Source organism: Leptinotarsa decemlineata, unplaced genomic scaffold (assembly GCF_025532065.1).
Source record: "Leptinotarsa decemlineata unplaced genomic scaffold, Ldec_3_MD MMD2_P_RNA_scaffold_7, whole genome shotgun sequence".
Taxonomy (NCBI): domain Eukaryota; kingdom Metazoa; phylum Arthropoda; class Insecta; order Coleoptera; family Chrysomelidae; genus Leptinotarsa; species Leptinotarsa decemlineata.
The window spans coordinates 6672907-6689914 of record NW_027412534.1 but is presented as its reverse complement, the minus strand read 5'-3'; the positions used below and the strand labels follow the sequence as shown (position 1 = coordinate 6689914).

At 34.3% G+C, this 17008-nt stretch overlaps 1 protein-coding gene across 1 annotated transcript in view; it reads right to left on the bottom strand.

The window, feature by feature from the left end:
- Positions 1–396: 396 nt before the first annotated feature.
- Positions 397–17008, bottom strand: part of LOC111512870 (sorting nexin-29) — a 58885-nt gene continuing 42273 nt past the window's right edge. The window contains exons 7-11 of the mRNA XM_074170274.1: positions 12779–13256; positions 6172–6364; positions 3914–4086; positions 3729–3856; positions 397–566 (exon numbers count right to left, since the gene is read on the bottom strand). Coding sequence (XP_074026375.1) covers positions 476–566; positions 3729–3856; positions 3914–4086; positions 6172–6364; positions 12779–13256 — 1063 coding nt within the window. The 3' untranslated portion in view covers positions 397–475. The remainder of the gene's footprint in view (positions 567–3728; positions 3857–3913; positions 4087–6171; positions 6365–12778; positions 13257–17008) is intronic.

Here is a 17008-nt window from a genome sequence, read left to right as displayed (position 1 = left end):
AGGATGATGATTGAATAAGATGACACTGGCTGAAAGTGACAAAAAATTACAAAAAAACAAATAGGTAGACTAACAAAAAACAAATGAACAGCATTATACGGTTGAGTAAAAAAGACCTGAGGTTGGTAACTGGACCATAGTATATGACTGGACTTACCTGTGTAAATGAAAAGTACAGCTGTGCTTCTGACACTACATATCTCTAGCTTTGAAAATCCAAACTCTGATCCGAGATTTTTTTGCTGAGACAGCTAGTAGTTGACCCAGCAGCTGAGATTTTTCTCAACCAAACAAGATTACTATTGAAAATCTTCCAACTTTCCAATTATGAGGGAAAATATTCGAGAGACCATGATAAATATTCTGAGGGATTTTGGAGAAAATAATCAGACGGAACTAAATGAATTATATATTAATATTTTTTAGTTTTGTATAGGTATTAAAGTACAAGTATGTAACTCTAATATAACTAATATTACAGCCCTGAATGATTATTTGACTGGGAAACAGTGTGAACTCTTGAAGAAACATGTTTCTTTCTATTCTGGAGATCTTCAGGTAGGTCCCTAGAACAATGACAACAAATGTAAATAATGTTAGGTTGATGAGAATGCAAAATAACTTGATTTATATTCCATGTTAACTATGAAAATATTCTGAAATATATCGAAAATATAAAGACATCTTCGAATATGAAAAACACAACTTCAAATACCACTTGCAAAATTGCTTCAAGTAAACAACCTGGTTGTTTATTTTTTTGACTTGCTTAATATACCAAATCCCAACTTCCCATACAATATATTTACGATTTCAGATTGGGAATCTGTTTTGATTTTCAGCACGATATATATTTTTTTGCTTTTCAGCCCGAAAAAATGTTCTCACTTGTACTACTGGTTCAGTACCACAAAAGTCTGATAATAAATATATAATTGTTGATTGTTGTACCATTGGATTGCATGAACATTAATTCCTTGGAACAATACATGTTTTTTCAAATATGCCCCTCTTCCTTCCTTATTAATTTCCTTCTCCGAGATACATTTACAGTTACGGAATCTTTTGATATGTACAGTTGCTACGAAATGAATGTATATTTTTGACAAAATAGTTATTAATGGGTGAATAAAGAAATAGTCATCAAAATGCAATTTGTTGTACTCATAAAAAAATACTTAACTCTGAATTGAAAAAGGTATATTTTTGAAAAAAAGTTTTGGTTTTCTACTTCTCCATGTTTATACAAGAAATATAGGAAACCTCCGAAGGATAAAATAATTCAATTAATTCCAAAATTGACTCTTCACAAAGATGTATAGATCATGCATAGAAGTTATTTACAGACACAAACTGAAAAAGAGCCCTCCCGAAACAACTACTTTCAAATGAACATTGAATTACACAAAAGAAAAGGTACTTTCTCTTACTACTGATATGCCAGTAGTGGACGAAAGTTGGTAAACTATACTGAGACACTGCTGTATGTGAGTATGTGTGACAGGTCATGAAATGTTCACATGACATAGCGTCCCTGAAAAAGCTGTGGGTGTGTGTTTTGTTCATTAACTCACAAAACATATAGGTAGCAGATACCTCCATCAGGTGAAATTCTACCTGAATATTCGACAAAAACGATATTGTGTAGAAACCGGCGAAGGTAGCATCTACATCTACATGGACTGTGAGGCATTTATGGACACACTGTATCTTTATTTTGTGAGTGAACTCGTTAGATTATTAACCCATTCCTCAGATAATACTATATTTTTAGATTTATCTTTGTATTTTGAGACTGTTGTTTGAGACATAACATCCATTATGTTTTTGTAACACATAACTTATTTCAATTGATAATGGAGCTGGAAATTGAAGTAAAAACATTACACCTTGTAGAGAAAATCACCCGATCTCTACACAATAAAGAAATTGCGGTTGGCGTATTTTTGTACAATGAAGGAGCATTTGACAACGCACTACCGATATTTATTAGATCAGCCTTGGTTGAAAAAGGCATAGAAACGACCATAACTGGCTGGATCTATGCCATGCTTTATTAAGATGCTACTTTAGATGATAAAATTCATTCACTCATTACCTACCAACTAATAAAGTAATTTCGGATTTTTCTGAGATGAGATAGACTTCAGCCACTTTGAAGTGGTGAATACAATTGACCTACTACGTCAAATTCTAAAGTTCGTCTTATTTCATTAATCTCATTAGATATATCTTTAATTTTGTATTATAGTTTGCAAGCATCTTCCAAAACAATTTTCATTTTGGTGAATATTTCGCATTTTCTGTTTATTAATTTTTTTATGAAAGTTAAATATTTCAAACAACTATAATGAAAGAAAATGAAGCAACTGTTGACAAAGAGGAACTGGCAACTTGAAATTGATGTACTAAGAAAAATATGTAAATTCAATTCAATAGCAAGATCCTTTTTAGTACAAACATTTCAAAACCCTTTTGTAAAAATTTTCATACGTTTTTTTTTTATGCAGATGGAACTAGCAAAAGATTAGAATTAATTTTGAGAGAGAAACTTTTTAGAAATTTATTGAATCAGGACTGCCACTCTTGTTTTATATAGAAAAGAGTACTCTCTTTCAAAATACCTATATATTTTTGAGAAATATAGGAATCTATAGAATTTGTAAAGTTATGGCATTGCCACAATTTTCAAGTTGTTACCAAAATTGTTTTCACTTGTGAATAATAATAATTAATTTCAATAACAATTTAAACAATTTTGCAATTTTTGAATACCATGTATTGTTTTTGATAGAAAACTCACCTGGAATTTCAACTTGGAAAAGGTTTTACACAAAGTCAGAGTGTTCTCAGGGATGTCAAAAAATTCATGGGAAATCTTGTGGCTTACGCTCCAAAGAATTCCTTTGAATATATGTGATAATTGTTGGATCAATGATCACAGCCTCGTGGCCAAAAGCTTTACAGCAAAAGGCTGACACTGTAAGTCTCAGCATTCTGGGAATGACCTCCGACTTAATACCTCCAACTATCAACTATGACCTACATAAGTTCATTCTAGGTCCCTGTCGTCTGAATCATCATACAAAAAGACTTGGATTATCAAAAGATTCTGGAAGATGATGAACAGCAGAGTAGATTCAAATTCTGCTCCGCAGCGGACTCAATCAAGGTTTCAGAGTTCTGCACTCCAACACACTTTTTTGAACTTCTTGACTCATTACAAAGTAAAGCAATTTGTCTTGCCAATGACCGCTCATTGACAATAGCTCTGATGATGTTAGAGCATAACAGGAAATTAGATCTGTCTCTTTACTGCAGTGATCCATAAAAGCAACAAGCATTTCTTTCAATTGACTGTCACAGTCAAGTTTTGGTTCGGTTGATAGAATCATGGAATTAAATTTGAGAGAAGGTTTTTCCAATGCAGTGGAAACTCCCGAAATTTAAGAAAAATTCGGAACTTCCATTCTCATTTCGGCTTCCACAGTATTTAATGAGTTCTACAGACTATGATCTCTCAGGGCACTCAAGCATTAAAAAATACACTCAAACGCTACATTTATATAACAAATAAAATCGTAACTTAATCTGATCTCTTGAGGAAATTCAAATTTATAAGTATGACTAAATGATTTTGAAAGAAATAATGATTGAATTGTGACGATTTTACTTTTCAAGGTATTATTCTTCAAAACCAAAATCTTGACTGAAGATGTGTTACTCACTTGAAAAAGGATAAATGCTGTTCCAATAAATATCTATTATTGCAATGTGCTAATTCAGGCCAGTGGGCAATGATCTTCCTCAAGTATACCTGCAATCTTTTTCTCCTGTCTTCCACTAATCCTGAATCCTAAAGGAAAGAAATCTCTAATGATGAAAAAATAACACAATATTTCAATTGAACTACCTTTTTGCCTATACTTTTTTTTGGTGGAAAATCGAAACTTCCTACAACAGAATCTAACTTCTTTAAATCGGAATGTAAAGCATGAAATTGAGCATATCTTCTATAAATATTCCACTCATCGTATCCTGCTCTGAGGAATATCTGATAAACGTGATGAGAACTTGATCCAGTACCTGTAATAAACACTCAATTAATACCGTGAAATTGAAAAACACTAGTAATACTTTATTCATGATAACATGAAATAGTGGACTATCTGATAATTGTTTATGGCCCACACCTTTTCATTTGAAATATATTTTAAATAAATGGAAACAGAGTCTAGGATTAAAAAAAGAGTTTCTCAGATCTTTCAGGTTGTTTCAAAAGTTTTGTCTGTTTTAATAAGTCTACTTCAAACTGTAATATCTCAGTGAATACTTATTTAATTTAATCAAAATAAGCACAATTTGAATCAGTGCACTTTTTCTAAAGTAACACAAGTCGATTAATTCCGACAGCATGAAAATTGTGTGCTCGGGAGAAGTCGACGAAGGTTGTTTTTGCTTGATCCTGTTTGGCGAAAGTTCTACAGGTGAGAAAGTTATCGAAGTGTTTGAAAAGAAGGTAGTCGGTTGGCAAGAGTTCTGTGGATTATGATGGGTGAGACAGAACTTTGACACTCAATTCGTATAGATTTCGGACGGTGACTTGAAAAACATGCGGACTGGAACAGTCCGCACGTTTTTCAAATCCAGTTCAGTGGAACAGAATTGGACCTCTACTGCCGGCTGCTGCTGATGTTATTTTCAGTACATTTCGTCGATTTCTTCACGATAGGACTCTGCTGTGATGGTTTGATCAGGTTGCAGAAAGTTATAGTGAATCACACTAGCCGCTGACCACCATACAGCAACCATGGTATTTTTTAATGGGTTTTCACCTTTGAGAAGTGCCTGAGTGGCTCATCAGTGTCCAGTCATTGGCCTGAACGTCTCCTATTGTCATAGAGGATCCACTTTTCATTACACTTGACGATCCGATGAAAAAAGGAAGGAAGGAAGGAAGGAAAGAAGGAAGGAAGGAAAGAAGGAAGGAAGAGAAGCCGCCACAACCAGTACTTTTACTTCCCTACATTAGAGGATTATCGGAAAGGATAAAACGGATTGGGTCCAAGTATAACATCAGGACCTGTTTCAGATCTGGGAACACTATCCGTAGCAGCGTCACGAAAACCAGGCCACCAAACAAGAAAATTCAAAGAAGCCGCGTATATGTTGGCCAACAACGCATTTAGTCAAGCTAGCTTAGCGATACGTAACATATGGAAACCTCTTGTCAAGCAAAACACGACCAACTTCCGTCAAACGGTCATCTCCCGCCAAAACCAATGAAGCGGAAAGAGAGAAGAGGGGATAGGTGAAAGCACTCGAATGACCTATAAATAGTCAGATCTCGGAGGAGTATCCACGATCGTGGATACTAACAATCGAAACGTTGTGACATAACTTGGTTTGAAATCTTTTAATTTTAATTTTTTCATTTTTTGTTAATAATATTTTAAATTTTTTCAGCTTTTATTAATATTTCAACTTTTATTTGTTTAGTTGTATGTTATTTCTTTATAATTTCAGTTTTTTGTTTGATGAAATTGTTATTTTCGGTTAATCTTTTTGAATTTTTTCAGGGTTATCAAATCAATTTATGTTATATTAGACATTGGAAGTCCGAACTGATGAAATACACCACGAAACATTGTTAACCACCTTCAAACAAACGTTAAAAAAGGATCGATTTGGTTGTGCTGACACCCAGTTCTTGAGCCATCCCACGCACCATTTGTGAAAGGTCAGTCTCCACCAGGTTTATCAAATCCTCGTCCAGGATAACTGCCACTTCGGGGCTCATCTTCGTGACAAAAATTTCCGGAATGAAATTTCGCAAACCAACGTCGAACAGTGCACTAACTATCATTGCCAATTTGAATTCGTAGAGAAAAATTGGCCAAAAATCGCTAACAACAATACTCGTTAAAGATGAAGATGTTATTGTATAGCCAAACACGTGCCGCGGTTTTGTAAACTTTCAAGAGAAAATCTCACATTAAAGTGTGTTTTTTGAATACGTTTGCATCAAGTATTTGTCAGTTTTATCATATTTCATAATACATTGGCCCTTAAATTTAACAAGAAATACGAAAAGAAATACCAATTATTATTTAGATATTACTTTTTCACTGAATTGCTTGAAATAGATTTAATGTTGTTTTTTTTTATTACCTGTCAGAAATGCTGATGGAATCCAAACATTCACACTTCCTGTTGAATCTGAACCTATTTCATCCAGTGACATGACAGGACCTCTGAGTATTTCCAGTTCACTTTTTAGTTTATCTAGCAAAGCTTCTTTCTGTAGGAGATTTTGCTGAAGAATGACATTGAAATCCATCAGTTCTGCATGCATTTCGGCTACCTGGGAAATACGTCATTATATTCTTTCTAACCATGTAGACAATATATTTGAATTATTATTTAAGAAAATATCGAAATAAACATACTTATCAAAACTGCATTATATTGTCGTTGAAACTAGGATAAAGATCTATCGAAGAATGTTAAAATATCTCCGAGAAAAAAATAACTGAGGAGCTCCTGATAAGGAAAACGTGTTGAGTAAGTTCATGATTTTTTACTCTTTTTCGAGTTCATTTGCATAGTAATTGTCACCAAGAAATTTTTTCATAATCAATTTGTATGTCCCTCTATAGGTGTGTAATAATTTCATTTACTTATCAGCAGTCTAAAACTAAAACAACTAGCTCGTTCAATATTTCAACATATTGTAACGAATCTGAAGCCGCCCCTGACCGATATGTTGACCAGCGAACAAACACATGACATCACCGCAAAAGGAATGCAGTCGGCAACCACCGATTGAACTCTAGTTGAGTTTCGAAACGACTATCGTTACAGATATATAAGGCCGGCTTCTCGTCCAAATATTTCAGTTGAATTTAGAAAGTGGTTCGAGCGATTAAACAAGGAATTCAAATAATGGAGATAAATTAAGCGTTAGTTGCTAAGTGTTGAATATGAATTAGTTTGTGATAGTGAAATATTGTTAGAAATAAATTTGTTTAAAACAGTTAATTCTTTAATTTGTTACAATATTAATGTATCTATTGAAAACATTTTCCCAACACTAGAACAAAATTACGGTCAAGATATTAATGTATATTAACTGCCATATTAATTTATTTACGCAGGCTACTATGCACTAATTGGGGAACTGTGCTTGAACTCAGGCAAAATGGCCTACTTCTCATTTATTGAATCTCACCTACAATATGTTATTTCTTTATGGGGGTCCTGCAAGAATCAGCTGATAAATTTAATATTTGTGTCTCAGAAAAGAGCAGTTTATTATATTTGCTGTAATCCATATTCACCTTGGAATTGGTCTACCTAATACATATGTCCAAAATAACAACAACTCTCCAGAGAGCATACTAGTGTCCGACCGAAACTGGTTTTTATGACCGAAACCGATTTTCGGCAACGGTCTCAGTTCCAGCCGAAACCGAAACTTCCTTAGAAGGATTACGTTTTGGAGGAAAAATAAAGAAAACGTTATTATAATCAGTGAGTCTTTATTTTTTTATCTTTAAATCACAACGTTATGCAGTCTTCGACATTTTTACTTATTGATAATCAACATAACAAACCCTTATTTGAGAAAAATATTAATTGCACCTTAAAAATACTCAAAATAGGTGAGGTGTTTATTTGAGTAGGTGTAGATCTTTCTTTTGAATATTATTGATAGTTTTTCAAAAATTTTAAAAATGAAATTAGTTATTTAAGTTTTGAGAAAGAAAGTTTTTGGCTTTCTACTACCCTATCTTGATACAAAAAAAGAATGAGGGAATCTTCCAAAGAAAAGAAAGAAGTAATCAATTTGAAAATAAGTAACTCTATACATGGATGTGTAGATCATGCAAAGAAGTAACTTTCAGACACAAACCTAATCAAAAATCAATCACTCCTAACAATATAGTCCCTTCAATTCTTATTTAAGTTGTTACCTAATATCATCTAATATTTATGTAATAAATAAAGTAAATCACAAAGTAAGTCTCGAGTCACGACATGATTAGGCACGTGGAGGCGGCAAAATGTCTTCGACGCTTGTATGAAACTCAACGCACTGAACGCGGGAACTCCCGGATGCAGGAGTTTCGGCAGGTTTGCCGCCGAAACCGAAACTCGACCGACACCGAACTTTCAGTCGGACACTAGAGCATACAATAACATTCAAATGATAATATGTCTCTTCCTATACCTACAACCTCTTCTTTATGTGGGTTCTGCAAGAATCAGCTGATGAATTTAATATTTGTGTCTCACAAAAGAGCAGTTTAGTATATTTGCAATAGTATGCACAGGGCTGAATGCAAACTTCTTTTTAAAAAACATGAAATATTACCTCTGTAATTCATATTCACCTTGGAATTGGTCTACCTAATACATATGTCCAAAATAACAACAACTCTCTAGAGAGCATACTATACACAATGATAATATGTCTCTTCCTATACCTACAACATCTTTATCAAAAAATTCATATTTGAAAGCAAAAAGATTTATAATCACTTGCCTGGTCTCTTTAAAAATATCACTAACTATTCTTTATTTTGAAGGCCAGTTAAAAGTGTACTTGTGAAAAAAGCATACTACAGTCTTCGGAAGTATCATGTTGATAATTTAGGTAAGCTATATTGTATTTTATTATATTATGTTTTATCCAAACTTTATCTACGTTTGTTTTACTATGTGTTCCCTTATCTTTTTACTGAATAACAACTCACTAACTAATTGTAGTAGTCTTAGTTACCATTGCTTTGTCAATAAGATTTAGTCTTTGACAATAAAGTTTATTTTGATTGATTGCTGGACAGCATTAATAGAGCCATCAAAAGGCTCCAAATGAGGAATTTTCGTGGAAGATCTCTTGTAAATGGTAACAACCAGACCATTCCAGTAATCATTATGATAATATGGTAACTCTAACTAAAAGAAAGAGCAAGTAATAGTGATCTGCGAACTCAACAACCTGCGAAGGAATTCATTGACTCCTTCAGGAAAACCAGTAGCCGTATGTCTCAAGGGGAACTATGCAAGGCCACTCAATTCGAAAAGGAAAAAAGGTACAAGTTTGTGAAGGGCAAAATCATTAGTCGAACTGCCCTCTGTAAAGCAGGACATGTTGAAGGAATGAGTGATCAAAAAATCAAACAGCCCTTGGTCGTCATCTGTGGTGTTGGTGAGTGCAAATTTTACAGCAAGGGCAGTTACTCTCTCCCCAGAATAGATAATATCTCTGAATTATTCAATGCACCCACAACATTTGAATACTTAATGGAATTGGTGCTAAAAGAACTCACCTGGAAAACATAACTAGTCAATATTGATGACATTATAGTGATCAGAAAAAGTTTTGACGAACATCTGTCAAATTTGAGGAGTGCTATCACAAATCTGAGGAATGCTCATTTGTAGATCAATCGTAGGAAGTGCTGCCTCTTCTAGAAAAAGTGAATTTCTTGGAATACGTTGTGACCTCAAAAGGAGTTGAACAGATTCAGAGAAAATGAAGGCAGTGAAAAAATGGCCAACACCGAAGAGCAAGCATCACGTAAAAAGTTTCCTTAGTTTGACCGAGAAGAAAACCCCTTTCTTTGGTCACCAGACTGCCAGCGAGCATTCAATATTCCGAAGAGACAGTTCTGGCACACCCAAAAGAGGAGTGCTTGTTCATACTCGATCCCAATATGACCAGAAGCAGTATTCTCTCGAGTACAAAAGGAGAAGCTGTTTCAGTGAGTTCCTGGGAACATCCCAAAGAAATTACTGTATCATTAAGAAAACTCTTCACAGTGGTTAAAGTGGTGAAAAACCATTCCATAGACTTTAGTTCATTAAGATTAGTTAGACAAGTTAACAAAAACAGGCATCTTGATGCCTATGAGAGTGTAGAAATAAGTAAACAATAATATTATGAATAACTATGGTGGACCAATACCTACTATACTATATAGCTTGTTGAAATAATATTTTAATTATTAGATTTACATGACTATTACATAAGGACACATTGTAAAATCAATTTAAGACTAGTAGATAAGGCAATATTGTGAAATTAATTTAAGAGACACCACTCAAGACGCAGATACCTAACGGGTGATTTTTTAAGAGGTATAGGAATTGATTTTCAAAAAGACACAATTTTGTTTTTTTTTTAATTTGAAGAAACCTTTATTGGAATCGATGGAACGATCAATATAATTTAATGTTTAAAGATGATTTCATGCAAATGTTGTCCGCGGCTCCGCTTTAGATCGCCCATGCGCAAGGTCTAATTTTGGCACACTCTCTCTAATATATCGACCGGTATTTCACGTATAAATGCTTCAATATTGGCTTCCAGAGCGTCAGTCGTCCCTGTAGACATGAGCCTTAACATGACCCCACAAGAAATGATCCAAAGGCGTTAAATCACACGATCTAGGCGGCCAATTGGCGGGCCCCAAACGTGAGATAAACTGTTCACCGAAGGCGACTCTTAATTGGGCCATTGTTTCGCGTGCCGTGTGGCATGTGGTACCGTCTTGTTGAAACCACATGTCAGACATGCCCAATTCTTCCATTTTGGGCAACAAAAAGTCGTCAATCATCGCACGGTAGCGCTCGCTATTCACAGTAACGTTCCGGCCGTTGTCGTCTTTGAAGTACGGCCCGATGATGCCACCGACCCATAATCCACACCAGTTACTTTTTCGGGATGCATCGGTAGCTCTTGCAATGCTTGTGGCTGGTCTTCACTCCACCTGCGGCAATTTTGCTTGTTAACGTATTCATTCAACCAGAAATGAGCCTCGTCGCTGAACACCAATTTTTCGATAAAAATGTGAATCTTCCTCCAACTTTGCCAGCGCCCATTCACCAAATGTTAAACGTTGTGAGAGGTCGCGTGGCTTCAACTCTTGCACCCACTGTATCTTATAAGGTTTTACACCCAAATCGACATTTCACGGTCATCACAAACACTGGCGGATACAGCCGCAATATTTTCTTCGGTCCTCACTCTACGTATGCGTGTTGGTGATTTAATATCCAATAATGTAAACTGGGTTCGAAATTTAGTCACAAGCTCCCTCAGTAGGCCGACGAAACTGCCCATAAATTGGAAGAAGTGCACAATGCACTTTCTTCACCGAGCATGAATTTTGATAATAAAATTCAATAATTTGCAAGTGTTGTTCATTCGTAAGTCGATTAATGGTTGAATTATAGACCAAACTGAACAAGTTTGACAATGACACAAGACACGATTCAAAGATGATCGAAACACGTGTCGAGGTGTTAAAATAACGATTTGGTGTTGGAAAAAACTCCAGTAATATTCATTACTACACCAAAGGTTCCAAACAGTGCATCACAAGTATTATAATAATTATCTCTATGTGTCTGAATTTAGTTTGCTTCTCTATACTCGTATATTCTTGGATAGCCATTTTGAGAATTATTGAGTATTACTGTATCTTCGAATGAGATAATGTGAGTGCCTTCATTGAGAGCATATTCAGCTCATTTGTCGGTATTGCTGAAGGCAACTCACATTATGTCATCATCTCATCATCTCATTACTCGATAAAACTAAAAATTGATATCCAAGAATATAGAGAGAGTCAATAAAAACTAACTTCAATAGATAGAGGCAATGAATAATAAAAAACCGGAGACAAATTTCAACATTGCAGGTGCATAAGGGCCGCCGTAAACGCTCCAAGATATGTACCGAATAGGTACATATTCAAAGATCTAGACCTGAACATACACTACGTGGACGCAGACATGAAGAAACACGCAGAGGATACGTTCGACAGAATTCGAGGGCACGAAAACCCAGCGCTAAGCGACTTACACAACGCATTGAACAGGGATGACCCCAGATTCCGAGAGAGAGACAAACACAGGAGGCCAATGAAACAGAACCGAAGACCACCCCCGAGAGTCGCTGTCAGGCGGCTCCGGTAAGTATAAAAAATTTCTCAACCAGTTCAAATTAAACTCTCTTTCAGACTCACTGAGAACCAACACTCGTATGGTGTATTAAGTTTTCCTTACAAAATGTATTTTGTGGGGCAAAGTTTTTACTCCAGGCCACTCAACCCGGGAGGGGGCATGGGGGGGATTGCATTGCAGTTTCTGTGTTGGGAACAACTCGAGCACTTTGACCATAAAAACCTGCATACCACGGCCAAATAACCCGGGAAATAGCTTTCACACAGATCTAAGTTAATAGATGAACATCTTAAATTTCTTTCAATAATGGGTACAAGAAAAATTTGTCTACAACTCAAACTATTGTGTGGAAAATCATAACTACATAAATCTCATTAGCATTTTATGTTATGTAGTTATATTATAAAGTTTATGTTATATTTATCATTAAGTTGTACTTAGCAAGTAAGGCGAGTTATAATCATTCTGTTTTTTATCACAACAATAAGCCTTCAGCAGTCGCGGGCCGCGGATCGTTAATTAGAAACCCCTGAATTAGAATTCAATTGTCAATAAATTATTTACATTTCTGAAGAAATGTTTAGTTTCTTTGAATCAAATCAATGTGAATACACTGAATACCATTGACATTCATTACAAAAAGACCAGTATTTACACCATATTTGTGGAACTTTATTATGAGGTTACCAACAAACAGTGATACAGGTGATACCTTCTTGGAGACGACTTACAGTAATTCATTGTAAATTTTGCGATTTGTTAAAATAAACATGTATTTGAATAAAAAGTAGAACAATTTTACCTGAACTAATTTCTTCTCAAACATCTTTGCTTCCCCCTTATAATCAGGCTCTAGTTCAATATTAAACTCCTCTAGTAAGGCTCCTATACTTTGATCATCACTCCTCAACATCTGTATAGCACTCATATACTTTTTCAGTTGCTCTTTGAGTCCTTCATTTTCCTTCATCAATAACATAATCTTCTCGTCCTTTTCACTTATTTCCTTTTTATTTTTGTATTCTACAGAAGTAAGAAGGGCACTGATATCTGCTGGTACTTCAATATTATCATTAGACAAATCAGATGGGTCAAAATATTGGTTGATTTCTACAGAAATAGGTGTTAGTTCCCCAATTTCTGAATTAGTCACTGGCCTAAGAGTATCAGGTAAAACCATTGAGTATTTTTCTCGTGATCCACTACTTTCTATAGAGAGATTTCTGTCGAGGTTAGGTTGCCTTTCTTCTTTTTCTTTATCCTTGTCCATTTTGGAAGACCTAATATATAAAAAATAAAGAAGATGAAAAGGCCTATTAGATGAAAAAGTATGCAACAAGTGAGCCTGAGGCTTCTTTAATTTTCTATAAGATATATATCAAGAATTCAATATTGTGAAGTCACTCAATAATGAAAGAAACAAATATTTTTTATTCATTCTTCTTTACTGTACAAACTGTGAAAATTACATACAGCTAAATCTTGATTTAAAAAAAGTTGTCTTTTTTTGACTACCAGTGAGTGATATCAAAAATAAATTCTGGGTTTTTAATTCCAGAGTTATATGGGAAAAACCGATAATTTCAAAATTCCATTTTTGATGTATTTTCTTCATTCGTCTGACTTATGGAATCCTCAACTTTCAAATCTTAAATACAAACACGTATTTTTTGTAGCAATTTTTTCTGATCGGCAATGTTCATATAATATCGTAAAAAAAGAGTCTTTGATATTATAAAAAATTCGGTAATTTGATGATTTTTTTACATTTTTGATCGCTCGAATGGTAGCAATTTTTATTCTCCTTATAAGCATCAGCTAATTCTTGAAAACTTCACCAAGAACTTAAAAATGTGATAGAAACCTCTAATATTTTCAGTGAAGTTTTCCCATGTTATACAACTTCTAGAAATTTGAGGAAAACTAAAACTTTCATGTCCAGCCCCCATTTCAGCTTCTCTAGTATCGAATCAGAAGTCAATCACATAGGTACTCGTATCAACAACTAAAATATATTCTCTAGAAAGGTATTGGCATTATAATGAAAGATAGGAAGATTCTCAAAATTTTAAATGTTCAATGTAATTTTTTCTGTTCTCTATTATGTAAAATATTAAGATTTACTAGTATGTAAATCTATAATTGACTAGTTGTCTGATTAGCATTTATGTTCACCTGTAAGGAACTGTATATTGCTTTAATGATGGACGAAGTTACTACTTCTACTACTTATCAGTAATAAAAACACACACGAGTTATTGTTTAGGAAGAATGATCTGAAATTGACATCAAGCTGCAAATAAATTTATCTGTCAGAGCTCAAAAACAAAGCATTAGTGATCCTACACAAGACAGAACCGTTTGGACCTGTCACAATTCTCATCAGTGGTGCAGGGCTGAACCACCTCATTGGACTAAACTGTTCCTAAGTTTACTTAAAAAAACATAAACAAAATCTTTTATATTCAAAACTAGTAACATTCCAGAATATGTCACTTTTCTCAAGTACTTCATAACACCATAAAAAACTCGTACTTTACTACTTATACAAAATGGGGGCTGCAAATGAAAGTTTTTTCCTCAATTTCAGGAATTCGTAAGAAAACCTCACTGGTTTGTGATATCAAGTTTTCGAAAATAAGCAGTAATACATTGCTTTCATTTGAGTCATCATCAGCTATATTATTTAATTACTTGTGAAAATCATCAAAACTTGCAAGAAAATTACACTATATGAACAGAAATTTCGAGAGAAACTTCCAGGATTAAAATCAAAAGCATGCCCTTCAGATAAAAACAAAAATCTTCTTCGTGGATGGGAGATAAGGGCAACAATACAATATAACTCACTTCATCGTACTGGGACTCGAATGAATTTTAGTGGCACGCACATTATACACTTACTTCCCGAACATTCCATACTGTTCTCAAACATTCCACAACATTTGAGAATATTTTGGTATGTTATGGAATGCTCTCAAATATTCTCAAATGCCCTCAAACTGTTCTATAAAATTCTAGAGGGTAAAGTTTCCAGCCTCTTTATCCACACAATCACACCATATAACTTCCTCGATCGTACCAGGACTTGTTTCTGAGTTGAGCGACATTCTCATTGTACATTTACTTTTAAGCAATCAATCGATTAAATTTATTCATCTGAAGACCACAAGTGGTGTAAGATATGTCAAAAATTTAGAGTATAGAGACAAAAAGCAAAATTACAGAGTAAAAAGTTGAATGTTAAAATGACAAGTCCAAGTGAAGACAGAATACACTACAATTTAAATATCAAGGCAAAATATACAATTACACACAGAGTACGACAGAATCAGTGATTTATATACTGAAAAAATAAATTCTTTCAAAGTATAAAAATAAGTACTTTTTTCAGTGACTTCTTGAATCTGAAATAGGTAGGTTCATCTATGATGTTTTGGGGAATTTTATTAAAAATTCGAATTTCGATGCTTGGAGGACCGTTTTGTGCTAGGTTCAATCTGTTTACAGGAATATTCAGGAAATGCTGATTCCTGGTGGAACGAACATGAATGTTATTATGACAGAGCGAAGTATTTCTATGTTTGTAAATGTAACAAACAGTTTCCAATATGCAAAGTGAAATAAGGGGTAATACTTGTACTTAAATGAAATGAATAAAAACACTTTTGTCTAAATACCCCATTATCATTGGTAATGGGGTCAAACCAGAAACCAGTCCTATAAATAAAATCTACCAGTGGTATTTAAACAAAAGTGTTTTTATCCATTTCATTCAATTAATCATGAATTACAATAAAGTAAACAAGTCATCAATCACACATAGTAATACACGTAGCTTTCTAAAGAGAGGTCTACTAAAGTCTGTTTGGGGTTTGCGAAACATGTCAAAAATTCACTTTTTCTGTGTAATAAAGGGACTTTTGGCAGCAAGGTGACTGTCCCCATATGCCAGTCTTGACTAAATTTCTGCAAAGTAGAAGTTTTTCATTATTGGAGTTGTCAGGATCTTATACATACAACATAATTGAAATATTTTGTTTTCAATATTTCTTATTAGAGTAGATATGTGGGTTTTCCAATTTAGTTCATCATTTATATTGAGACCGAAGAACTTATCAGATATATTACGGTTCACTTTAGAGTTGTTTAATTTCAGGAGTAGTGTGTAGTAATGTAGTGATGAGATAGTGATAGATATTGATTTCTATTTGCAAGAAACGATCTGAATCAATCATGTGCTCTTCTTTTAATGCTGAGTGCCCAGAGTTTGTCTAGTAGCCGATTGTGTGGTACATAATCAAAGAATTTGCTCAAGTCACAGAATACTCCAATTGGAGATTTTCTTTTGTCAAGCTCTTCCAGAATTTTGTAATTTTGTGGTAGTAGTAGCAGTTGACTGTGCTTTTCTGAATCCATGCTGTTTGGTTGTGAGTTTCGCAAAGATGTGGATCATATCAATTTCTGTGAATGGTAGTAGCACCATGAATTGTAAGATTCTATTGGGCATATCTGCAGAATCTTCAGGGGGGATTTTTGGAATGTCATTAATAATTTTTTGGGGGCTTTACCCGGATCTGTTATTTGTTCATTCCCCCGCAGAATGTGTATATTAGGTCGCACTGAATTTTTCTTATTATGTTTATTGATGATTGACTAGGAGGTCTTGTTTTTGTTTTCTGAATGTTGAATGACATTACTGAAATTTAACTTGTTGACGTTCGATGAGCCTTTGGTTATATATAGGTTTGATTTTCAGGGTGGTATTTTTGAAGACCATATAGATCCTTCAATAATCAATTAGAGACTTTTATTTCCTCCGAAACCCAGGTGCTGCTAACTTTACTTTTGTTTTGGATGTGTATTGAAGGGAATTGCTACATTGAAGTGAAATGTCAGAATATTGATAGTATTTATATTTGTCATCGAAAGATTTTGCATTATAAACACAGACACACTTTTCAGAAACGAGTAATTCTGCCATGTGCTGCTTATTGTTGTTGGATAATATTCTTTTGTACCTAAAAGATAT